This window comes from Mus pahari, chromosome 3 (genome assembly GCF_900095145.1).
Source record: "Mus pahari chromosome 3, PAHARI_EIJ_v1.1, whole genome shotgun sequence".
NCBI classification, from domain to species: Eukaryota; Metazoa; Chordata; class Mammalia; order Rodentia; family Muridae; genus Mus; species Mus pahari.
Window position 1 is genome coordinate 86,822,419 of NC_034592.1, and position 25,463 is coordinate 86,847,881.

At 45.0% G+C, this 25,463-nt stretch overlaps 1 protein-coding gene across 3 annotated transcripts in view; it reads left to right on the plus strand.

Annotated features, from left to right (window-relative positions):
- Positions 1 to 25,463, plus strand: part of Slc1a2 (solute carrier family 1 member 2) — a 132,599-nt gene that overhangs the window by 71,028 nt on the left and 36,108 nt on the right. For all 3 annotated transcript variants that reach the window (XM_021192027.2, XM_029536702.1, XM_021192028.2), the window contains exons 2-6: positions 7,159 to 7,298; positions 8,962 to 9,114; positions 10,889 to 11,139; positions 15,259 to 15,424; positions 19,966 to 20,092. In XM_021192027.2, the coding sequence (XP_021047686.1) occupies positions 7,159 to 7,298; positions 8,962 to 9,114; positions 10,889 to 11,139; positions 15,259 to 15,424; positions 19,966 to 20,092 (837 nt within the window). The remainder of the gene's footprint in view (positions 1 to 7,158; positions 7,299 to 8,961; positions 9,115 to 10,888; positions 11,140 to 15,258; positions 15,425 to 19,965; positions 20,093 to 25,463) is intronic.

Sequence of the window (25,463 nt, forward strand, 5' to 3'; positions counted from 1 at the left end):
AGATTATATACTTTATCTATCCATCTGTACAACATATAGTTATTAAACATATAATTTCCATGGAAATCATGCTAAATGTGGGTAGAAAATATAAGAGTCTTATTCCAGCATACCTTCCGATGGGGGGAAAACAAGCCACAAACTGCAAGAGAGGCCTTGAAAACATGGAAGACATGGTAACCTGGGAAGGGAGGAGCTAACTCTTGAACTTGAGACTCGGTGGATGCCTTTGGATGAAAGCATGCCTGCGTTTTGAAGGTGATGTAGATATCAGTTAAGAAGGCTGGGCTGGATAGAGGGATGAAAAGGGTACTTCGGCCAGAAGAGACTGTTTGCCAGAAGTCACATGGCCTTTATTCATCTGGAAATGGGTCCATGTTCCCTGTGGCTCAGGATATACTGCATGGTCCCCCTACTTTGTTGGAGCTGTGTGAGGACTTCAGATACAGTCCCATGTTCCATGAACTAGAGGTGGGTAGCAATGACGCTGGAAGTGTACCTTCGAGAACTGGGCTGGCCAGCATGCTAGTCCATCTCTAAGCCATGCGTCATCTTTATTTTTAGAAGCGATTCCCAATTTGGAATGGTCAAACATTTAACACAGCCCTCCCCAGACCCTATGAGCTAACTATATCTTGGTGAGTAAGTCGTTATGGAAATGGCAGGTGTGTGAGGTTAAGACAACCTCAAGTGTCTGTCTCTCTCCAGGAGGGTTTCCCTAAAGGACAGAGAGGTCATGATTGTGCTGGCTAGTCTTATGCCAACTGACACAAGGTAGGATCATTTGGGGAAAAGGACTCTGAGTTGAAAAAAAATGTATTTAAAGAATTGACCTGTATGCAAATCTGTAAGGCAGTTTCTCTTGATGGTTAATAAAGGAGGATCTAGATTACTATGGGTGGCACCACCCCCCAGGCAGGTGGTCCTGGGTGGTATAGGAAAGCAGGCTGAGCATCATAGGGAAGAAGCCAGTAAGCTGTGTTCCTCACTGGTCTCTGCATCAGCTTCTGTCTCCAGATTCCTGCCAGAGTTCCTGCCCTGACTTCTCTCAGTTATGGAGTGTGACCTGCAAGTATAAATGAAATAAACCCTTTCCTTCCCACGTTGCCTTAAGCTGCAGTTTTTCACAGCAACAGAAAGCTAACTAAAACACTGATTAATGGTTCGCCTGATGTTCCATATGAGACTGTCTGGTTATTCTACCTTAAAGAGGGCCAAAGGCTGTGGGAATTTCTTGGTCCCCTCTTACTTGGATAAAATATCGTAAGGTCACTTTGTAGCTAAGTAGGCTTATTAAGACTTAAACGTGGCTAGCTAGCCTGCCATCACCGTCTCTTGCCCCATTGGAAGCATTTGAATGAAAGGGAAGAAATCAAATCCAGTGCCAACTGTGTATCAAATACTCTATTGGTGACTTGGCAAATATTATCTCCCAGAAGGTCTCAGCCTCCTGACTTGGGACAGCTAAGGCTGTGCTCTAGGTATCCCCTCAGCATTCAGATACAAAGCCTGAAGGAGCTAGTGGGATGTGTGGCAACCATGGTCATTAGGACCTTTCCAGAAAGCATTTCTGTGGCTTAATGAATAGGCACAGGGGCTGAAAAGGGATCAGATAAAGGGACCTAAGGAGACTTTAGAGTCTGTAATGATGTGTGTAAGATTTGTGAAGACATGGTAACTGTCAGAGAGAGGTTTCATGGCTTAGCCAAGCCTCACAAGATACAGCAAGCAAAGGGACTTCTTATATGCTGTCTAAATTTCAGTCTGTCTTAGAGTTCAAGCCCTTTTACAGCAATAATGAAGTGTCCCTTGGGGGAACTGGGGAAATCTTTGCTGGGGGACAGTGTTAGCCATTCTCATCACCACGTGATGTATGTGTTCAGATGGAGTACCACTAGCAGAAACACAAAGGAGAAAGCCAGCAATCATAATTTTTGTTCTTAAGGGTAGGCCTCCCAGGAAGGTGATCTGGTGATGTCTGTGCCCCATTGTGTTTTCCAGACCCATAGGCCTGGGGTTGGACTGGGGCAGTGGAGGGGCAGAGAAAAAAAAATAAAAACGTGTTGTAGACTTCACAAACTCAGGGCAAAATATGCGAGCTTCCTGGGGGAATGTTCTCTTGCCATCTCACTGAGAGAGTGAGGGAGGAAAAAGAAGGATTGGTGCCACATGAGGCGACATGAGTGTGCCGCAGGAAATCAGAACCCAGTACCACATCTAATGAGCCTGTTATTAGAGGCTCTTGGCAGAGCGAGGAGAATCGAGTGCTAATGAAAAGCATATATGGCGCAAACTCAGCATCTCTCCACCACGCGCTCCCTTTGAGTCCTGGAGCACAATTTGCACGATAAGCTGGATTTGCCATTGAAACAGGACTTGCGCGCATGTGTGTGTAGAGGGGGCTGGGTAACAGTTGCAACATTAGCAGCTGTTTAACTAATGCCGTGGGGACGCTAAGGTTAAAAGAACTCGTACATTCACGGTAAAGGTTTAGTTACCCCCACCCCTAGGTGTCTTGTCAGATGGTCTTACTTTGCTGGGCAATGGAGACCGAGAGAGAGAGAGAGAGAGAGAGAGAGAGAGAGAGAGAGAGAGAGAGAGAGAGAGAGAGAGAGAGAGAGAGGCTCGGCAGCTCAGGAGTTGCGGTAAGAGTGGGGAAGAACACGGCACTGTGGGGTTGCTGTACCCCAATTTCCCTGCCTTGGTGTTGGAACTCCTTTCCACCCTGTTCTATGTGCACAGTGAGAGGACATTAACTAAAGGATGCACACACACACACACACACACACACACACACACACACACACACACACACTTGAAGTGACCATGGTGATGCAGGGAACTACATAGATCAGGTTCTGCCCTTTCTGTTCATTAATCAGGATGCAAACTGTTACAGTATTGAGATCTTAGGCCCTCCGTCTGTCCATCTTCCCTCCTTCGAGTAGCCGTGTATCTCGGCAGGAGCCGGGACAGCCATTGAAACTCTGCCACATTCATGATGGCACTGGGCCCCAGGAATACTTATTTGTCAGCCATCTGAATCAGAATGCATGCTACAATCCAGTATTCAGATGTAAGGAGTTATAGCTGGTGGGAGTTTTAGGCTCTAGGATAGCTGCACCATATAGGATAGCTGAGGCCATATCATATTTATTCTACTGACTTGCTAAGCTAAGAACAAATTTCAGAATTCAAAGTGGCTCCACATTTGCTCCAGGCTGATGCTCACATATGCCCTAATCATGAAAGCTGCCCTGACCACTTGACGTAGAAGCATATACTCACACTGTCTTTACTTCTGTCCAGTGCTGTCACCACTGCAGTAAGTCTATCCACTTGCTCTTTCTCCAAACTACATGAGAGCAAGAGCTTTTCGATCTGGTTTTGTTTACTGTACTGTTTTCAGTAGCTCTTACAGAGTGGGGACTGCACTGTGATCCCAGATGAAATCTGAGGCCTGCGGGCCAAATGGCGCGAGAGTGCTGGAACAGTATGCTGCCAACGTCTGGAGAAAGGAGGGCATCCTGGAGAAGCTGGGATCTCTTAGGGATGCTTTTCAATTCCCAGTTTGTGCTTATGTGGAAGGTCACAGGCTGGCTCTCTCAGGGCTCATAGACTGGTAAAGGATGCAGGAATTTAAGCTAAGACAGAGCTTTAAGATCCAGGTCAGGAATCGACCCCTCTAAGAGACCTTTCCTAAACACCCGCTATGCCTTCCCAAACCTGAATTAGCCCAATTCTTGAGATTCCTAGTAGCAACCCATTCGGGACTTTATCACAGCCCAGATGTGAAGCAGATAATTACAGTTCACCACACTTCCTCCCCTTTTCTATGCAGAGGCTCTCATTACAGAGTATAATGTTTGACCAATGGAAAACAGTCAATAAATCTATGCATGCTGTTAGGCATTACTGCTGTTTGTTTAGTAACCAGCACATGCGTATGTTCTAAAGGGATATAGGCTCAGAAGCAGCTCCACACTGTGCTGTGTAATCATCTTTGGTATTAATGTTTCACATTAATATTCTGGAATCTTCTCCTTTTTAGGCTCCCCTTGTGGCCTGAGAGATGCCACAAATGCTCATAGTTTGGGGAGCTCCCTGCATCCCTGGCTGAAACCGAGGCTCTGATTTAGTTTAAAACTTACTCACCATGTTGGCAAGATGGCTTATCGGGTAAAAGAGTCGTTGTTCAAGCCCAGCAACCTGAAGTTAGTTCCCAGAGCCTGTGGTGGAAGACAAGAACTGACTCCTGACCGGCGTCCCCTGCCTCCCACAGGAGGATGGTGGAGCCCCCAATAATGATAATAAATAAAGTTGTATGTTCCAGCTTTCTTTTCACACGCATATTTCAAGAACTCAGAAGCCGTGAACATCTGCTTCGTTCTAAGCAAGCAAGTGGGAGACCTAAGTAAGCGCTGTGGATGCAGGACATCTTGATGCTGCCACTTTGATGTGGCTGTTTTGAGTCAGGGTTTCCGGGACATTTTTTGTCACAGCCAAAAAAGCAAATGATTAAGCAAGCTGCAGTTTTGTATAGCAAAAGAAATGTGTGCAACAGGCACGCAAACCCTTCTGGGGTCGGGTGCAGATGTGAGCCTAACGTCTGCGTGTTTCCACTTTACCATGACTGTTTTGATGTCTAACACATCCATGACATCATGTGGGACTCGCCAGAATGTTTGCTGTCAATACTTGCTAGACTCAGTTTAATGGTGAGATTGGGCCGGATTCTGATTTCAGTGGCAGCAGGGTACAAATGAAGCTGAAGGCAAGAGGGTTGGTGATCTGGGGGAGGAGGTGCCACAGTTTTGGGAGGGGCTAAGGACATATATTCACTGTCTTAGCACACAGACTGCCTCTGTTCCTCACGGGCCATTTTCTAGTTTTGAGCTTTATTTTACTGCACAGTTCTGTCTGGAGAATTGAGATGGAAAAAGATTCCAGCGCAAAACTAGAAATGGGATCTGTCCGTGCTATAGAGATGGTTCTGATCATTTCCTCCTGCTTGCTGCATGGAACACTTTGTGTGTATTTCACTTGGTAGTGAAGGAGGTGGCCCGGGCTGCTCCTGAGAACACGGGGAGCAGCCATACTGCTTTCTTTGAATAGGTGGTCTGAGTGATCCTCTGTACCTGCCTGTGGCTTGCAGTCAGAGGTTGCCTGCAACGGCAATTTAGTAAGGAGAACACAGGGGACACTAAGAGCTTTTAAGTTTTGGCTACTTACTTTCACCGTAGTTTCCTGACCAATGATGAAGTACTAGTCCTAAGTTTTAGGGAATTTTGATAACTTATCATTTAAATACATTAAAACAGCTTGCTATGAATAAGTAAGCCATCGTGTTTAGGTCCAGAGATTTAGCTCTGAGTTAAATTCTCAACGTCTTGTTGGAAGGCTGGGGCCACTAGATAGGTCCTTTATTGTCGTCTCTGCAAGGACCTTGATAAGCCTGCCCTCCTCTTCCTGTTCTCTAGAGAAAGAAGCTGCACATAGCAGGCACCACACCACTGCATTTTGTTGAACGTTTTGTCCACCGGTATGCATGTGTTGTGCAGGTGGATGGGTGCACATGTGTGTGCAGTGTGTGTGTGTGTACAAGTCTGTATGTGCATGTGGAGGTGAAAGGTCATTCTTCAAGTGCCATCGAACTTTCTTTTTGGAAGCAAGGCCTCTCATTAAGTCTGTCACTAAAAGGGCAGATGGGTTAGCCAACAAACCCCAGGGATCTACGTGTCTGTGCTTCCCCAGTGCTGGCATTATAAATGTCTGTCACCACAGCCAGATTTGCGATGCCATTTCTAAGAACCATGCTCAGAGCTCCCTGCTGGCAGGGCAAGCATTTTCCTTCCTGAGCCATTCCTCTCCACCTTTACTAAATTTTCATGAAGGAGTAGCAGACCCTTCCCTTCCCCATATTCTAATCAGGGGATTATAATATAATCTGGATCCTCCCAGATGATACGCCTTTAGAGCCCTGTTCTATGCCTCTGGCCTCTGGTTAAAAAGGAAGACACATATTAAACACTATGTCACACAGCTAGCAAGCCAAGAGTGAGGACTTAGATGCTGGAAGCCCACACGCCTTCCATTATCATTAGTGATGCTGCCAGGCCATTGCTCTGCGGGAAGATGATACTTCCGTGAAGGTTTGTCTAGTCTGGTCAGAATACCTGACCAATGGTGCCACCCTCCTCCCTTGGAAGGCGCTGTCACGCCATCTATCAATGTGTCCCTCCAGGTGTTACTGTCTTCTCATCTGTTTTTGTTTTTTCATCCATCAAATGATGATATTGGTAAATAGATACTACCAAAAAATCCTCAATTTATCAAAGTGAAAAATGTACAAGCTTTGTTCTAAACACCTTACTGGCCTGGGAGGTGATATGGTGGGGGAGGGGAAAACAAGGTCCTCTTTTCCCCAGCAGGGGTTCTACTGAGCAGACTCCTGAGACAGCTTGCATTTACTTGGGGCTGGTCGTCTGGAAAATGGCCGAGTGACAGTCAAAGATGATAGTGATCCAAAGGCTGCCTGCAGCCACACTGCTTTGATTGCGTGGTCTTCACTTGTGGGCAGTTTACCAGAGTTCTGGTTATACAAGTGACATTCTAAAACCACAACTGACTGACCTTTCTTTTAGCTGTATACAGTGGCTTTTTCAGAACAGAGGGAAAGTTTGAGTTACCAGCAGATGTGAGTGACTTTCACCTGTGTGGGATGTGGAAGATTTCAAGTTGGGGGCATCCTAATTTTGGTGTAACTCAGGCCATGACTTTCTTGAAAAATATTACACACCCCAGCCCCCTGTTAATAAGAGAATGAAAGAGCTCAAATTTCAGAAGTTGATATATCTGGACTTGAAACCTTAATGTCCTGTTGATTTTAAAGCCTATCCCAGTAAATGGAGTAGAGACACTTTCCTTTCAGAGTCAGCAAGGGAAATGACTACTGGGAAACCCGACTGTTTTTCATGGTGCTCTTTTTCTTACCGTGGGAATCAAGGGTAATGGGGGCAATGTATCCATCTGCACTATGGTCAACTGGAATGCAGTGTGACCTCATCATTCCACTTTCGTCTTCCTACTTTGCTTAAAGGAGACCCCGATTACCTCAGCTCAGGGAGTCTCTAACCAGGAGCTTCATTTCTGTTGCAGTGCCAACAATATGCCCAAGCAGGTGGAAGTGCGCATGCACGACAGCCACCTCAGCTCCGAGGAGCCAAAGCACAGAAGCCTGGGCATGCGCATGTGCGACAAGCTGGGGAAGAACCTCCTGCTCTCACTGACTGTGTTCGGTACGTGTCCGAGGTCTCCATACTCTTTTCTCAGAGATCACCCCACCCTTTTTTTCCATCGCTCTCCTGGTTTGTATGGGAGCTAGCCTCTCAGAGTGTGCTTCCTGGGGGAAGGAAGACAGGTGACTGCCTCGGTGTCAAAAACCTACCCCTAAACCAACTCTAGCCATCTCTTCTCCTCCGCAGTCTGTGAGTTCTCGCTAATGTCCGAATACAGTTGCTGTGAGGGTGAACATGCGGGTTCCCAGCCATCCTTGTGAAGACTGTGTTGAGCTGTTGGGAGATAGGCCAGGGAATCTGCAATGCAGCCAACCTCCTGAACGACCCCAGAAGCAGGCAATCAGTAGGCCTCATTCAGGGATGTACTTGCATCAAGCTAAGGACAACAGGGCCAGAAAACCCCACTAAGAAGTTCAGGCCTTTACCAGAGCAACGTTGACTTTGATTGACTGATCGCGTTGTGGAGGGGACCATGGAAGAGGTCTGATGTTCAGATTTGTTCCAAGTCATCTTGGAGGAGTGACCCCTGCTTCAAGACACTCTGGGGATGATTCTTTTGACTGAGCTGTCGATGCAGTCTTGGTCTTGGGTTTTCTACAGGGTGTATTGAAAGCAGAGGAAATGGCAGTTTCTTGTCATGACAGCTGCACAGTTTCTCTTCCCAATTCCCTCCTTGTTCTTTGGCTCTCACTTAGACTTACACAGAGAAACAGCTAAAGTTCACCCCCCCCACACACACCTCCTCACCATCATCCACACACCCCTCCAATCTCCCCCATACCCACCTGCAGCATCTCAGCTACCAGTGGACCAGAATCAAAACTGGGGATTGCCTCAGTCCACTTAGAAACAAGGAACCAGAGGCATGGCTGGGTTGTTAAGAATCATCCACTATGTAATCAAATCTCACTCATCCTAGGACTTCAAGAAGATCGACTGTATGTTCTTATAAACCTGTAGAGAGGGGGAAAGGATCTGCCCTTCAGCTGCAGCCTTTTCTCCATGTCCCTAAACTTAACTCCATAACCCCCATGCCTGGCAACTCCTTCCCCCACTACCAAGGGGTCAGTAACCTAGACTGTAGATTATGCTTTTGGGGGTTATGTTGGCCAGCCATTTTCAACAGTCTGAAGTTGTTCTGGTGGAACGTAGGAATCTATAAAGCAAACAGCATCTCTGCCAGCATCGTTCTTGACTTGACTCTTCCCAGATGCTGTAGAGCCTAAGAACCCTGTCCTGTATGTCTGCCTTCCACTTAAAAAGGAAAGCATGCAACATACCAAATACCAGATCCCATGGGCAGATCTGGCTGAGAGAAAAGATCGACACTGCCCGCTGGGAATTGGTTCTTCTGAGAATTTGTGATGCTATGTGCAATCAATAGCTCAAAAGATTTTGGAGTCAAGTCTTCATTTTTCCCATGAAGTGTTAAAAATGTTCTCCTGGACTCCTCTCGTATTAGAATAATTGGAGTTGTTACAGAAAGGTGTCTTGCTGGTTGTCAAAATCAATTTCCCTCATGTAAGGTCTTTCTTTTGTGGTATTTGTAGTCCATTAGCCAGACACATGAGAAAGATCTTAATCACTCGAAGGAATCTTTGGAGCTGTTCGTTTGATTAGGGGAAAAAAACCTGAACTCAGGTTGCCTCTTTCCCTTCGACAGGTGTCATCCTGGGAGCAGTATGTGGCGGGCTGCTTCGCTTGGCATCTCCCATCCACCCTGATGTGGTCATGTTGATAGCCTTCCCGGGGGACATACTCATGAGGATGCTGAAGATGCTCATCCTCCCTCTCATCATCTCCAGTTTAATCACAGGTGAGAGCTCCTTCCCAGTGCCTGCCCACCTATGGCATAGCCCTGTGCTGGCTTCGGGGCTCAAAGTAGACTTTCTCTTTGTCTGAGCCAGTGGACTCCACTCTGTATCATTGCATCTCTGATCGCTTTCCTGTCTCTGAAATAGGAATCATTGATCCTAAAAAGAAAGACAGTACATCGGTCATTCACTTTTCCTTTTAACAGTCAAAGATACAAAGGAACAGCCATGTATTAAAAGTGATACTATCTTGCTATTTCACTTTTAATATTTTAAGCATATTAGATGATAGAGATTGTAAGTGAAAAAATACACTGCCTTTATTATTTACTTGGACATATAGGAAGATATGAATTGAAAAGAGGTTAAATGTTAGATATGAAAGCTAAAGGTGCTTTAATAGAAAGATATACTTAACATGTGATAACATGCTTTCTTATATTTTTGGCTAAAATAATTCATTAATTTGATTTTTTCCTGTTTTAACACATACTGATAATTTTCTTCCTACAAGACAATATTATTGGAACAGGGTATGATGTATTGCTTAGTGACCAGTTTGGAGTTGATAGTGGGAGGCTCCAAGCTGGTCCATAGTTAGTTGCCAGTGAGCTTGGTGGCCTTCAGAGCTGTCCTCTGCACTGATACCCTTGGAGGTTCAGTGACTCCAGCTGACTCCGACACTGGGCCAATTGTCCCAGCCTTACAACAGAAACACTAGCTTTCAGGTTCAAGTTTTGAGGAACCTGAATTTCTCATCATTAAGCTTTGGGGTCAAGTGGATCTGTGCTTCTCTCCAGACTAGAGAAGGTGTTTTCAGGCCTATTCGGTAGATTATATTCAAGCCAGTCTTGTAGAAAGACGCAGCTTCCTTTGCCCAGAATTAGCCTTTGGGTTCTAGAGAGAAATGGGTCATACGTGGGTCACATTAATTCAGAGAAATTCACACCAACGTCTTCCCCAGCATGAGAAAAGGACAGATCCCCTGAAAAGGGTTCTATCTCTCCGATTAGTAAAGGTAGGAACTGAAACCAGGAAGTAGGCACACTGAAGAAACAACTGGAGAAAAAGCCCCAGCGGAGGCTGAGGTCTGTATGACTTGACTTGGAGTTTCCTCTGACCGCCCTCAGGACAGATGCTGCACGTGGTGCTGGCAGCTGCTTCTTATATGTGCTCTCCGATAGCCATAGGAGGTTAGATGTGAGAACCACCATGCTTCAACACAGGGGCATGGGAGGACCATGTTGGGTCTCCATTTCAGTCTCTTGTAGTGTATTCTAAAGACATTTGGCCATGACCTTGATGTCCCAGCTTTTGATTCTCTTAAATAAGGACAATAAGTAGTGTAGTGGCTATTCCTGGTTGTCAAGGTAGTAATAATAGCATACAATTGAAATGCTATCCTTGGCTCAACCATTGCTTCAGAGAAGACCATTGAAGGTCATGAAAATGGAAAAGATATTATTATCTTAGACTTAAAATGGAAAACTCTTCAATGTCATTTTCACATATATACTCGTGGTTGACAGGTAAGTTGAGATCAGTGATGTGTAAACTATGAGTCACCCACTCCCCAGGTTCTCAAGAATCTCAAAAATAACCCCAGAAAAATGGAAATGTAAAGTGTGGAATTTGGTCACATATTTAGTCAGAGGAGTGCTAGTTAACCACTAATAGATCTGAATGATAGGAAGCCAGGGCGTTGTGCAGATGTCGAGATGGGGACATGAATAGAAAAAAGCATAACTGATCTTTGTGGATTTCTTTTAAACCCAGGGTTGTCAGGCCTGGATGCTAAAGCCAGCGGCCGCCTAGGCACGAGAGCTATGGTGTATTACATGTCCACGACCATCATTGCCGCCGTGCTGGGGGTCATCCTGGTGTTGGCCATCCACCCAGGCAATCCCAAACTCAAGAAGCAGCTGGGGCCCGGGAAGAAGAACGACGAGGTGTCTAGCCTGGATGCCTTCCTGGATCTCATTAGAAATCTCTTCCCAGAGAACCTGGTGCAAGCCTGTTTCCAACAGGTAACCCAAAGCCCCGGGGTTACCCCTGTCCAACCCCCACCTTATCCGTGATCATTCAGAGACAGTCTCAACTCTGATAGCAGTTTTCTGAGCTCTGTCAGGCTTGAGTGTTGCATGATATGCTCTGGAGTATTCTAGGGCTAGAATCAGATGGCCTCATTTCTGGAATATTTGTTACCTACACCCTTAATATCATTCTGAGATTCGCCTTTTCCTGTCTTCTTTTTGTTCCTGTCTCTCAGTTGCACACAAACACTCTTTTACCGGGTTCACAACCCTCCAAATTGTTCAGTGGTTCTCAACACTATTCCAAAGCTCTGTGTAGCCCTTAAAGGAAAAAGTGCCTGACTTAATCTCTCCTACAAAATGAGAATCTGTAATCCATCCTCAAGATGAGACAGGGGAGTGAGTGTAATTTTTTACTTGTGAAAACATCACGCATCTATGATCGTAGCAGTGGGGAGGCAGAGACAGGAGGATCCCTGGAACTGTGAAGCTAAGTCTACAAGTTCTAGGTTCACTGGGAGACCCTGTCCAAATCATAATAGGGAGAAAGACCAAGGCAGATGCTGATATCGGCCACTGATTGGCTTTCACATACACTTGCACACACATGCAAGCACAACCACACATGGGCACACACACACACAAGCTTATAACCTTAAAAATCGTATAATCCTGCTAAATTAAACCACCTAATTACTAGCCAAAGACACACTCACTGTTTGGTTTTTCTGACTACAGAGCCTGGTAAGGTTGTCACATACCTCAGTCCCCATTAGCTCATGAAAAGACTAAACTGAAGCCCGTGTGTTATTCAGCCATTCTCAGGGAAGCACTGAAGAACGAAGTTTTAAAACAGCTTAGAAGAAAAATCTGATTTCTAGCCCTTAAAATGCAGTGCCAACTACCACTGAGCCTGCATTATAGCAGACTGGGATGGAGGGTTTTTTTTTTCTGATTTTTAAAAGAAATGATGAATATTTAAAATGAGAAATTTGCTCATCATCTTGACTTTTTTGATCAGTGACAGCATATATGGAAATATCCCATATGTATGTATTCATGTATGGAAATATCCCATTATTATACACTATAACTATGTATAATTAAGTCAATGAGGACTTAGGTTAAAGAACCCCATTCCAGACTGGAAAAGTAGGAGGAGGAGTGACTAGAAGCTGGAGAAAGGGATCTCACTGAGGCCCCCTGATCACGCGCTTGCTAGCCTCGCCTCGGAGGAGGGAGTTTCTTGCTTTGGGGTGGTAGATACAAGTAGCTGCTTTTGAATTTTGAAATTTTTGAAATGTGTGCTTTGGAACTCTGGATCTTAGGAAATTTGCTAAGAGAAAGCAGGCAGGGAGGCACGAGAGGCCCCAGGAAGGACAGCTCTGGATCTTCTTCCTGCATCCCTGCATCGTCACATCTGCTCAGATTCTTTCATTTCAGCCTGGAAAGTAGGACCAGAAAGCCCCAGGCACTCGGAGCCATTGCTCTGCTGTAGTTGGATTGAGCTTCTGTAGTCTTAGCCACATTCACACTTGGGTGGTCCCGTGGCTGATGGTGGGCTTTGCCCCATGGCAAAGCATACTGTCTGGACTCTAGGGGATAGAAGACTACATCAGGATGTGTTTCGTCCCTGACATGATCCTATACTTTCCTATGGAAACCTAGTTTTGTTTCCCCAGCTAAGACCAGGGTCAAGAGCTCTTTGAGTTGGGGCAGTTTGAGGAATAGCAGTATACAATCCTTTACTTGACAGTAGGAATGCCTGTAGATCTTTACCCTGACTTTAAGGGCCTTGACCAGAGAAGATTATTCTTACAGAGTAATACAACATAGATAGAGAATGGGGTCACTAGCATCCTTTCTGGATCCCCATGGCCTGGTGGGGAGTGTTTTTAAATTGCCTGTCTTGAGTGAAGGGAGATTCCTGACTAGAGTTAGAAACTGGGGCAAAAAGAGGAAGGATAGTTGGCCCCATTAGAGGCGGTTTCCCGTGGTCTTGGCTTGCTCAAGTTAGACCCTGCATGTTTAAAAGCAAAACAGTCTCCCATCTGGTTTTAGGAACCAATGAGAGAAGAAAAGCTTCCATATGTTTCGTATAACACGCAGGAAGACAGAGCTCAGCTCAAGTAGTCACTAGTCAGGTCAAATTCAGGTCCTTATTCTAAGAAAGCTTGAGTTAGGGAAATAATTGGTTTTCTATTGAAAAATAACCAGTGTGAAAGCTATTGATGTAAACAAAGCTACAAGTGCTGATAGCAGGAGGCTGGTAAGAAGGAAGGCATGGAAGTCACCTAGGAGACACTTGTGAGTTTTCTGGCAAGGGATGCTGGTAAGTTGGACTCAGGTGCCACAGCAGGTATGCAGATGGAGTTGTCCAAACCCAACACGTGTGTATTCATGTATGGAAATATCTGATACCTGGGCAGAAGACCTGGCCAGTGTGCCAGTGTAGCCATTTCCTCAGCTTCAACTGACACCCCTTCAGTTGGGAAGCTAGATTTGGAAGTCTAGCATGGTTCATGTTGTGTCTGGCTTCACAGACTTACTAGAAATCAGGTCTTGGGTTATTTGTAGAACATGAAAGATGTGACACCCTTAGCAACCAGCCTCCCACCTTAGCAACCAGCCTCCAGCCAGACCCTGCTTGTTATCCACGATAATCACTTCAGAGTGGTCCATGCTTTGGCTTCTTCATCCCTCTCAGGATAAGTCTCCATCTTTGTTGCCTAGAGTCTGGCAGCTACATCCAGAAGTTTCCCTTCTGGTCACTTCTGTAGTTTCTTTTCATGTTTCTAATGCCCAGAGCTTGGATCATTCTCTGCTTATGTAGCCAAGTTTGGGTCTCCTCTGACCCTGCTCAAGTGTATACAGCCAGGCTGACAAGGAAGGCACCTGCCCCCTCCTGGATAAGTTTGCCTGTCCTTCTTTGCTGTTCTTGTTATCTCAGTTCAGCATTGCTAACTGTCAAGCCCAGCCACAGAAGGATCAAGTCAGTATAACTTAGCATATGGTGCAGGGGGGTAGAAAGAACTCAATGGTGGTCAGGCCATTTAAGTTCAAGTGTCAGCTCTGCCAATAACTATGACGTCTGAAAAGCCCGTTCTTCCTGCATCGTCTTCTGTATCTATTCAGGGTTCAGCCATCTGTCACCTTTGATGTGCCAGCACAGACATTCTAGGATTTTGAATGATTTCTATTTTAATGCCCTGGAAAGTGGTAAATTTTGAGGTTGAGATGTGAATTTTTGCATACAGGATGCCTGACACCTTTAAAATTAGACCCTCTTCCACGAATGTCGAGGAATAGCATGGGAGATACTTGGGGAGTATTAGGCAAGAGAGAGTTGGCTTTGTTGCCTGAAATAAATATATATTTCCCACCTTGCACATGAATTATATAGTCCTAGAAAGGTGGCTATTGGGTAGCTGTCACCCTGCTGTCCAGATGGAGATTCCCAGCAGAGCCTGGTTTTGGAAGGACCCCAGCCTAGGACAGGCTTCTGATGACTCTGTCCAGCAGAAGGAATATTGACCTGGGCCTCACAATTTGCAAGAGCAACTACTAAGTTGGACTCGTGATACCATCCCCCAGTCACAGAGGTGTCATCATGGGGAGGAAAAAGTGGACACATGTCCCCCAGCTATAGCAACTGTGCTGCTTAGGGTACTTAGGGGACAAACGAATTTCATAAACTTTGTAATAATCTTGTTAGTAGGATAGCTGCACCATACTGCATCTGCTACACTTGATCTTAGCCAGAAGGCCAAGAATCCATACCACACTGCATATGCAATGAGTTAAGGCTCTATTAAGAATATAATCATAAAATATTTCCCAGTTTTAGTTAACATCTTGGGAAGGTTCAAGTGTATGGCTGGCTGGCTGGCTGGGTTGCTGTTGACCTTTTAGATTTTTTTTTTTTTTGGTTTTTCGAGACAGGGTTTCTCTGTGTAGACCTGGCTGTCCTGGACAACTCACTCTGTAGACCAGGCTGGCCTCGAACTCAGAAATCAACCTGCCTCTGCCTCCCAAGTGCTGGGATTAAAGGCGTGCGCCACCACTGCCCGGCTAACTTTCATCTTTATTCTTTTTTTCTTCCTGTTCCATTAGATTCAAACAGTGACAAAGAAAGTTCTGGTGGCACCTCCATCTGAGGAGGCCAATACAACCAAGGCTGTCATCTCCATGTTGAATGAAACCATGAACGAGGCCCCTGAAGAAACCAAGATCGTTATCAAGAAGGGCCTGGAGTTCAAGGACGGGATGAATGTCTTAGGTAGGCATAGTGGTTGCTGGCATCCATCACCTTTGACTTCCGGACAGTGACCTGCCTTTCTTAGCAGCCTTCTTCCCTCAGTTCTCAGCCTCCCAAGGTTTCTTCTCAGAACACCCAGTAAAGTGTCCTCCAGGTGGCATAGAAGGTTCTCTCTTGGGAACAATCTGAGAGTCACTGAGGGACCCCAAAGGGACATGGCAGCCAGAGATGAGGGATGGGAAAAGAGAAAACAACTGACAATTGTCAGGCACATTCTTTAGCTAGCCACTTAATGAACTGGGCTATGCTTATCTTTTATGTATTAAGGTTTTGTTTTAGCTGTCTCTTTGCAGAAGCACTGAGCTTGTTGGCGCATCCTAGCTTCAAGTCTATAACAAGTGCAGAGTTGCCAGTATTGGGCAGTGTTAGATTAGGGAACAAAGGGCTGTTACAGAATACATATGACCTCTCTCCTCCAGCCTGATGCCTTCTCTCCATTCCGTCCAGAGCTTCTCTTCAACTGCACAGATGTGGGTTTAGGAGGTACTCGTCGATTGTCTGCTCCTGGGCAAGTCTCTCTACTTCTCTGAGCCTCGGCAGTACATTGGAAATGGGATTGGCCCGGGGTTTGTGAACCGACCGTTGTAAAAATGAACTGGGGCCGTGCCTATAAAGCACCCTAGCACATGCAGCGAGCTCTGCTCAGACACGCTCTGGTCATTATTAAAAGTGGATGAAGAGCCAAGAAGCTCAACCAGAAACCATTCCATGAAGTGCGGGGGTGAGGTGGTTTCCTTCACAGGATCGGCTCCAAATTTGCCCTGACTTACTAATCACTCAGCCACCTTAGGGCTTTAGGTTGGGCCCATTCACCCCCATTTCCATCATTCTTCAGTTTAATGGTGTTAGGAAAATGGGTCGTTTGCCTGCAAAATGGAGAAAAAAAAGAGAAATATGAATCTGTAAGCAAGATCTTGCAAAGAAGTTTCTAAGGACTCAGGTGAGAACTGTTTAGAGATGGGTGAGCTCAGTAGTCCTGTCCCTTTGTCATCTAAGAGATCAAATGCCCTTATCTCCTTGGATTGTCATTAGATAAACTTGAATTTTTAGATCAATACAAATAACAATAATTGAGTCTAAGTATGTCCCAAGTGCATGGGCTAGTCTAAAAAAATAAATAATAATAATAATTTTTTAAAAAAAGGTTCATATGTAGGATGTGATTGGCTGTGCCATTTGATTGTTTTGTGCTTTGTGACATCAGTGCTGTAGAGAGAAGGCGGCAGAGGAGCTGGGCAGCCCAGTGCCTGCAGGGCTGAAGTAGACATTCTTTGTCCTGGAAGAAAGCCTGATCGGTGAGAGGGAGGGAGGAGATAAGCAAAGTGGGTTGCCAGGCAACAAAGGACCAGTAAACGCAGTTGATAATCAGTAACAAGACACAGGTAGTTGCTGGGAGGAGGAGGAAGTGAGAGTCCCTCCAAGAGGAGGCATTTCTGATAACCCAGAAGCCTCATTCCCCACTGCAGAGTTATCTATAAACCTTTCAGGGCCTTCTCAATTCCCTGGAGGCCCTTCTGGTGGGTCATAACTTTAGATCCCATCCTCCTTCACAAAGTAACTGCTGATACTTTGGAGTGAATAATTCAGAGGACTCCAGTCTTTCCAGAGTCTTAATGGATTCTAGAAAGTCACGTGACCTTTGGCTGTGCCTGGGAGTTTCAAAATACTGGCAACTCGATCAACCCCAACGACCAAGTCTAAGAGGGCTTTGTTCAAGAGAAATACCCCTGTTCCAGTGAGCAGTTTCAATTAGGCAATGTTTACCCAGGGAAATGGCAGGCTGAATCCAGCATTCCATCCAAGTACACAGGGAGGCACTGTGAAGCCAAGGGAAGTCAGATTGTTGAGAAACTTCCCATTTGCCAATCCCAGCTGAAATAAGGTTCTTTTCATGGTCTTGGAAGGGCAGCATTAGTGGCTTTGTTTTTTGTTTTATTTTTCTGTATTTCTGGTCTTCAGTTTTTGGAAAGCCCCAAGGACTGAGCACTGCAATACAGGAAGATACAATCTTGGCTCAGCCTTCTGCTTCTCCAAGGACATGTTCTTCTCCTAAGAAACCTGAGAGCTAGCTTGTGGTATAGCACACCTATGACTCCAGCCCTGAGAAAACTGAGGCAGGAGGATGATTAATCAAAGACCAATTTGAGCTATAAGTCAAGACTGCCCTTAAAAAAACAGCCAAATAGATAAACCCCCAAACCAATTCTTGATCCCCACCTTAACTCCAATAGCTTACATTGGTTCTCTCTCTCTCTCTCTCTCTCTCTCTCTATATATATATATATATATATATATATATATATATATATATATATACTATTTATTATATATATAATTTAATAAGTATTATGATTTGATTCCCTTAGACATAAATCCCTTCTCTCTGAACCTCTGACTTTATTTCCCCTTTGGTAAATATATACTCACAGATACACCGCCAGTGTCTGTTGTTTCCAAGGATAGTCTTCATTCTAATTTTTTGGGACCCTAAGACATTGTGCATTATCAAATAGCATCAACTAAGTAATACTTGGGCTTCTCAGTCTGAGTCCTCACAGATAGATTCTGTGTCACCACACCCAACAAACTGCCCTCCATGGTCTGAGAGAAGGGTGGAGGAAGAGCTGAGACCAGATTCCATGGTACTGTAACATTGGTTCATTCTGCCCTGTACCCTGTCTTCACTAAGTCCCATCTTTTTCAAGGGGGGGGGGAGCAATAATTCAATTGTGATGTCACTTATCAATCCCTCTTGTCAAGAGCTGAAGAGGGGAGTTATTAAATTCCAAACATTAGCAATCTGAGTACAAGGGCTGTATTATTTTCACTAAAGAGAGATGGGATCCCACCAAGTGTAGTTAAGTAGGTTGAGGAATGCTTGGTATAGAAAAGAAGGGTGGCTTTGGGGAGTGAGAACCAAAGGGTAAATAAAGTCAGAGGTTCAGAGAGAAGGAATATATGTCTAAGAGGATCAAATTACAATGCTGTAGTTTATCTGATAAGAGCCCCCCCCCAAAAAAAAACCAAACCAAACCAAACCAATGCAAACCAAACCAAACCAAACCAAACCAAACCAAACCAAACCATACCAAACCAGGCATACCTGGATACCATAAGGAAAGACTGAAAAGTAGCCCTACTAAACAGAGCAGGGTAGGGTAGGGAAGAGTATGGAGGGAGGGAGGGAGGGAGGGAGGGAGAGAGAGAGAGAGAGAGAGAGAGAGAGAGGAGGGAGAGAGAGGGAGGAAGTATGGAGGGAGGGAGGGAGGGAGGGAGGGAGGGAGGGAGAGAGAGAGAGAGAGAGAGAGAGAGGAGAGAGAGAGAGAGAGAGAGATATTAACTAGAAGATGCCCAATACTTCAGGATCAGAGAACAAGCCAAATGGACAAGCAATGCCCTGTAGCTGGAAGAATAACTGTGACTTATACTCCAGTATGTAGTCAAAGTTAGGTCACCAAGACTGGAGTCCAGGAACTCACATGATTGTAATTGAAAGTCTAGACAGTTCCCAGGTAGTGCTGAGAATACTGTTAGTCACACAGTGTGCCCAGTCCTGATGTGTTAGGATGAGGTCCTAAGGTTGGAGGTGGTTGGGAGTGAATCTTCTGGAAACCAGGCTTGATCTTTGAGGATCTCAAGTCCAAGGGCAGATCACCAGGTCCTTAGCCACGGGTGAGAAGGGTTGAGTATCGGATAAACCACCACTGAGAGAGAGGGTAGGGGGTGAACTCCTCAGATCCTTCCTGCCTTGGGTTAGGATTGGCACTGGCGGCTGATGTCTAGTTAAACTAGGATGTCAAGAGAAGAGAGAAGAGGATGACAGCAGGTATTGGCAAAATCTAGCAATGAACTCAACATTCTGGCTTTATCATCCTGAAAAAGGTTAATAAAAGGAAGCATAATAAGCTGACCTCTGAAAGGGTGGTTAACTGGGGCTTCCTAGCTAGTTTGGATTTCTTCTGTCACTCTTCTTCCTCCCTCATATGCTGTGTAGCTGGAGGGAATTCCCAGGTGAAGTGTACCTCAGAATAGTACCTAAATGGTCTAGAAATCTTTCCAGCAAGGACTAGTTGTTTCTGCTCTTCCAATCATGGCTCCAAAGTTTGCATGACAATCCCCGAGTCCTGACAGCTCCTTCCTGTTAATCTGCATGGTAATAGGAGCTGTGCACACATGATTTGCCAAAGTGAGGAGGAAGGGAAGACAGCACCTTGCATTTGGAAATGAAAATGAATTCATTTTCTTCAAGGAAATCACACCTCAACGACTTAGAGTTTAGTTTGCTCAAGTGAAAAATGTCAAGAGAAGCAATAATTATAGAATGGGGGGTGGGGCTGTTGTTCAGTGTGAAATGTAATGCTTTTTTTCCTTCTAATTCCTAATTTATCCAAGGGTGACTGACAGCTAGAATTGGCCCTGTACATCAATCATGCTAAAGTGTGAGGGGAAAGGAAGCCAATACTTTGTCATTTGTCCTTCTGAGTAATGTTAATTGCCCATAGGTCTGATTGGATTCTTTATTGCTTTCGGCATTGCCATGGGGAAGATGGGTGAGCAGGCCAAGTTGATGGTGGAGTTCTTCAACATTCTGAATGAGATCGTGATGAAGTTAGTGATCATGATCATGTGGTAAGTCTATCTGTTCATCCTGACTTCATTGTAATGGCGCCGTGCTGCGGGATAAAACCTTGTTCTCCCAGAGAACAGTGGAGCCCTCCCAGTATGAAGAGTAGGTACAGACCCAAAAGATATGGAGAAAGGGGTGGGAAACTCTTCTCCCTTCTCCCTTCCCTCTTCTTGCTTCCCCTTCATTCCACAATAGTGCTCATTGGGCCAAATCTGACATGTCACCTAATCCCGTGTGTCCTTCGGCTTGAAAATGGATTTTTCCATCCCAGTCCAAGCTGCTGAAAAAAAAAGTGCCCAGTGCTAAATGACTTGCACACCCCAGATATTTCTCCCAGTTCAGGAGACTGCAAGTCTAAAATCAAGGTGTCTGTATAATCAATGTCTAGTACATTCATCTATCTGAGTTCTGAGAAAAACAACTCAGAGTAGGAAAAAGAGGGGAAGAGCCTCCTGGGTCTCTTTTCTAGAGCATTGGTATAGTCTAGTACATTACCATAGCAGACTACTACAGGCTAGGTAAAATTATAAATAAAGGAATTATTATTTTTTAACCACAGGTTGGGAGGCTGGGAAGTCATTAGCAGATTTACTGTCTGGTGAGGGGCTGGTCTTTGTAGATGACTCTTTCTGTGTGCTCCCACATGGTGGATAGAACCAACAGGCTTCAGTGAGACTCTCCTATTGAAATACTAATCACATTGAGGAGGGCTCATTGCCAAGTGGCCCATCTCCCAAATCACTGGACTGGAGGCTATGACTCACCACACCTTTGTGTGGAATCCAAGGGGACAAAACCATTCAAACTTAGTAGACACCAGTCTCATTCATCAGGGTGCTACCTAATCACCTCCGAAGCCCCGACTGACTGCTGCACACAGTAGTAGAATAGAAACATTTAAATAAGGGGAGGGGCATACACTCAGTTCATCGAAATGGCAAAGGAAAGAAAACAAAATGGAGAAAAAGAAAACCAACAGGATAATAACATCCCATAACACAAAAATTAAAAGTTCAGTCATCTCCACCAAACCTAATGTGGCGATGTATTTGTGGTTGATTCTCATTAAAACTTCAGGAATGAGAAGCTGACTGAGGGCTTTGATGCAAAAAAAGATAACTGAAATGTTAGTCTTGGCATGTTTAGCTTATCACCTCATTGAACTTATAAAATAAGAAGGGATAAAGGGATGCTGGTTAAAAAAAAATGTTGCATTCTCTGCTTATATGGTACTGGATTCTCAGTTCCCTGGGCAGCGCTAATGTTTAATGTTTAAATGTTTCTTTTGTGTGAAGACCTCAGCTAGCATGGCAATGCCATGTTCTTTAGGTCCATCTGAGTCTCTGGGGACAGTGACATACAATGCAGCATCAACTCTTGCTTGAACGGTACTTTATGCCCATGTTGCCTAGAGTCTCCAGCAGCCCGCACGTCCCCCCTGCAGTAACTATGTAGTTCCTCTTTCTGCTACCGATGCAGATGGCATGAGTGATATGATCTTCAAGGTCTTCCCTCCTTCCTTCGCACCCATGTCATTTCTACAGACTCCTTGGAGGAAAGCGGATGAGGCATTGAAAGGGAAGATGTAGATTAGGATGTTCCCTGTCTGTCTGATAGAACCTTTACCCCCAAAGGTTCAGCACCTTGTGCCCCCACCGGTGGGGTGGGTAAAGAGGGCTGTGAGTCAGGCCTGCAGAAGGATTCTTCACAGATTTCTAGCACCTCATCCAGGAAGGCAGATGAGGGGCTTTTATGACGAGAGGCCCATTCCCATTGTTCTTCAGGTGTCTTCCCAGCATCACCACTGGATAACTCAAAGCCTGTGGAAAGGACCTGGGTAAAATCACTAAGCATGGTTAGCTGACCCCTGGAGGCTAAAATCATCATAGTCTTTGTGTAGTGATAAGAATGGTAAAAATAGCAAAACCTAGCATTGTGATGATTAGGCAGTCTGTATTATTAGTTTCATTTTTAAAAACTTGTTTTGAGATAGGCTCTCATGTTGCCTGAGCTAGCATAGCCAAGAATGACGTAGTAGACCGTCTCTCTGAGCACTGGTATGCAACTTCATGTCTGGACTAAAAATTATGGTCACTGAAATGCAAATGAGAAAGTTTTCATCTTGCCACGTGTTCAGCTTCAACTATTATATTATTGAACTAACTCATCTATTAAAGAAATCATGAAATCATAATAACGACTGAACTAATTTTTTTCAGTATGCTTAGTATTAATCTGGTAGCTTTCCATGTTTGCATTTATTCATTCCAATAATACCTGGCGAACTAGATGCTTTCAGCAGCCCATTTTCCAGATAATAACACTGAGCACAAAGATTAAGTTGCACAGTGCTGCAGAGCTGCACTGTCCAGCAGTCGTTAACTCAGTTTCTTCCTGAGTTTGAAGTAGATAAAATCTAGGAACATCTGGTTATAAGATATGTGATCTTACACACACTAGACACATTTGAGCCCCAATATTCTGATTAGTAAAACAAAATAACTGTAAAACCCATGTCATGAAGTTGCTCAGAGAATTAGGTGAGATGGGAACCCAGTCACTAAACCTGTTCTGTGTCCAGAAGGACCACAGCACTTCTTTCTGTAAATGGTCCTGTGGTTATTCCATTGCGATCATTATCACCATCAATGCCAGAGCCAGAGCCCTAGCACCTCTGTGCATGGTAGTTCTTTAAGAAGTCTGAAAACCCCATAATTTTGTTGTAAGTTTCATATCCTCATTTTTTGAAAATTCCTTAAAACTGTTTTTTCAAACTCTGAAAAGCTTAAAACTTCCCATAGTCTTCCTCTCTCAGGAAGAGAAGTTTCTGCCCTTCCTTTGTTTCTGCCCTTGACTACTGCCTCTCCACCATCCGTACTATTTAAGGAAAGAACATTCAGTGAAGCAATGCTTTCTGCAGGGCTGCCTCCAAGTGTATAAGGACCATAGCAATGTGTTTTTACAGCGATGGAGAGGGGCTAGGCTCAAACCCAGATGTCCTGGGAAGGTAGGAATTTATAACCAATGGAGTAGGGGTGTATCCAGAGTCAGAGGACTCTGTTAAGACCCTGTCAGAATACTTGTTGAAGTCAGGCCAGGGAAGCCAGGCACCACTTGGGGATGGTAAACTGTGAGGAACATGATTAGAAATGAAGAGCTACACATGGAGGATGGGGATTCTTGCTAAGCTGACTCAGTGGGGTTCTTTGCTGAACTATTTTTTTTTTTTTTTAAAAAGGAATCAAACAGATCCTACAGAAGGAAGGATCTAACTGAAATTTGGTAAAAGCAAAGAACTTTTCCCCCAACCCATTTGCTCTTTCACTCAGTAAATAATCCCTTCTAAATGGACCGTGGTGTGCTATATTGATGAATACCACAGAGGGTTTCTGCCTACATGGGCCTCACATTCTCGTGATAGAAGGGAGGGGAAGACAGACTAAAGGAACCAAATATGAATTCAGCTAGTAATGCAGACAACAAAAGTAGGGCTGTGGGGTAGAGAGTAGGAGAAGTAGACCCGAGTGGCCAGGATGGGGTGTGTGGGAATGAGGCATGGTCAAGACCTGGCAGAAAGGTGAAAATCTGGGAGGAGTCCGAGGAAAGGAAGCAGGAAGTGAAAGGTAATTATGGGTCACAACAAAGATCTAGAGCCAGTGCAGTGAGGAAGCTTAAAAATGGTGGAAGGAGTGGGGGTGGAGAGGCAGGTGGGGGTCAGTGCTCCCAGGGCTCTCTGGGTCCCTGAGGAAGTAGATTTCATTGAATTGTGGTAGGAATCCTCTGGGGGTGGGGCAGCAGACCTGGAGGCTGTGTGAAGTACTTGTCACTTCTTCCTATTAGTTGTAATTCTTTTTTTGAGACAGGGTTTCTCTGTCTAGCCCTGGCTGTCCTGGAACTCACTTTGTAGACCAGGCTGGCCTGGAACTCAGAAATCTGCCTGCCTCAGCCTCCCGAGTGCTGGGATTAAAGGCATGCGCCACCACGCCCGGCTAGTTGCAATTCTTAACAGTAGCTGAAATTAACAACTGCATTTCTAGAGCCTGGACAGTGACAGTGTCTCTAGAAACATGTGAGACCAAGCCAGTGTGACTATAGGATGGCACTGTGAGAAGGTGTCTCCGCTTAGCTACACTTCACACATCTGTCTAACCATCTGCACCAAGCCTGAAAGTGCCAAGTTAGTGACTTAGGATCTCACTGGTCTGACATAAATGGGAGCCGAGGGGAATGGATTCCAAAGGCTAGCCAAGGAATATTTGCATTTCTCACTTGCAAATGAGAATTTTGCTCATGAAATATCAACTCTCCATTGGATCAGAATTATCTGGGAGAATGCATTTAAAACATAGAAGTCCTAGTGCTAGTCTCTGGTGGGAGTCCAGGGCACACACCTTGATATCAGGCAGTTCAGGGCATTGTGACACAGCTGGGCATGGGTACACGGACCTTGACTGGGTTCTGGATAGCTTAAATGCTGTGGGTGAGGCTGTGCTTGTGAGGTGGAAAGCATCCCTGCAGAGGTCACCTTGGTGGGACCCTTCCACAAAGGAGGGTCAAGATTCACAGAGTGGAGGCTGGGATGGATGACACATACACTGTACATGAATAGTGGCCTTATAAGCAGGGACCAGAGTGGAGAATACAGCCCACCTGTGGGTAACGTGGAGACATTCCCTACTTCTGTCCCAATGACGATGTCTTTTCTTTCTGAATTGAAAAGGAACCCAATCATTACTGAATGCCATGTGGCTTTAGAATTCTTGGGTGGAGCCTTAAGCCTTTATATATACTAACCTGTGGTCTTTTTTGTTTCATCTCAGAAGTTTTGAGTGGTAACTTTGACTTTGGGCATTTCTCCCCATTCTTTTCCATGAAGTCTCATCTCCAATGAGCTCATTTATTGGTAAAGAAGCCCAGGAATAGAGCTCAAGTCAGGTGTAGGGAAGTAATGGCCCAAAGTCAAAGGGCAAAGGCTCTTTTATGGCCCATTAACACTCATCCTCTTAGGGATGGACTGTACATTATTATTTAATTTTATTTTAGATGTTTGAGTGCTACTAGGAGTAGCATTCCATATTCCCTAGCTCTTATGCCTCACCTTGTGGCCTTCGCTAATACGATCTCCAGTGGGAGCTGGTGCCCACTCCCACTGCCCAAACCCTGCCCACTGGGTGCTCCTAAGGTAGGCCTTGACTTTGCTCTAGTCCATCTGGCTCCAATGTGCTCCCTCTGGGGGACTTTAGAGCTGATCTTCCTTGACAAAGTACCTTGAAAACATGTTTTGTTCATTCTAAAAATTTACCTGACCTGGGAAGAGGAGGAGGGGAAATGAAAGAAAATTGAATAGCATCCTAAACCACTCATAACTGTTTC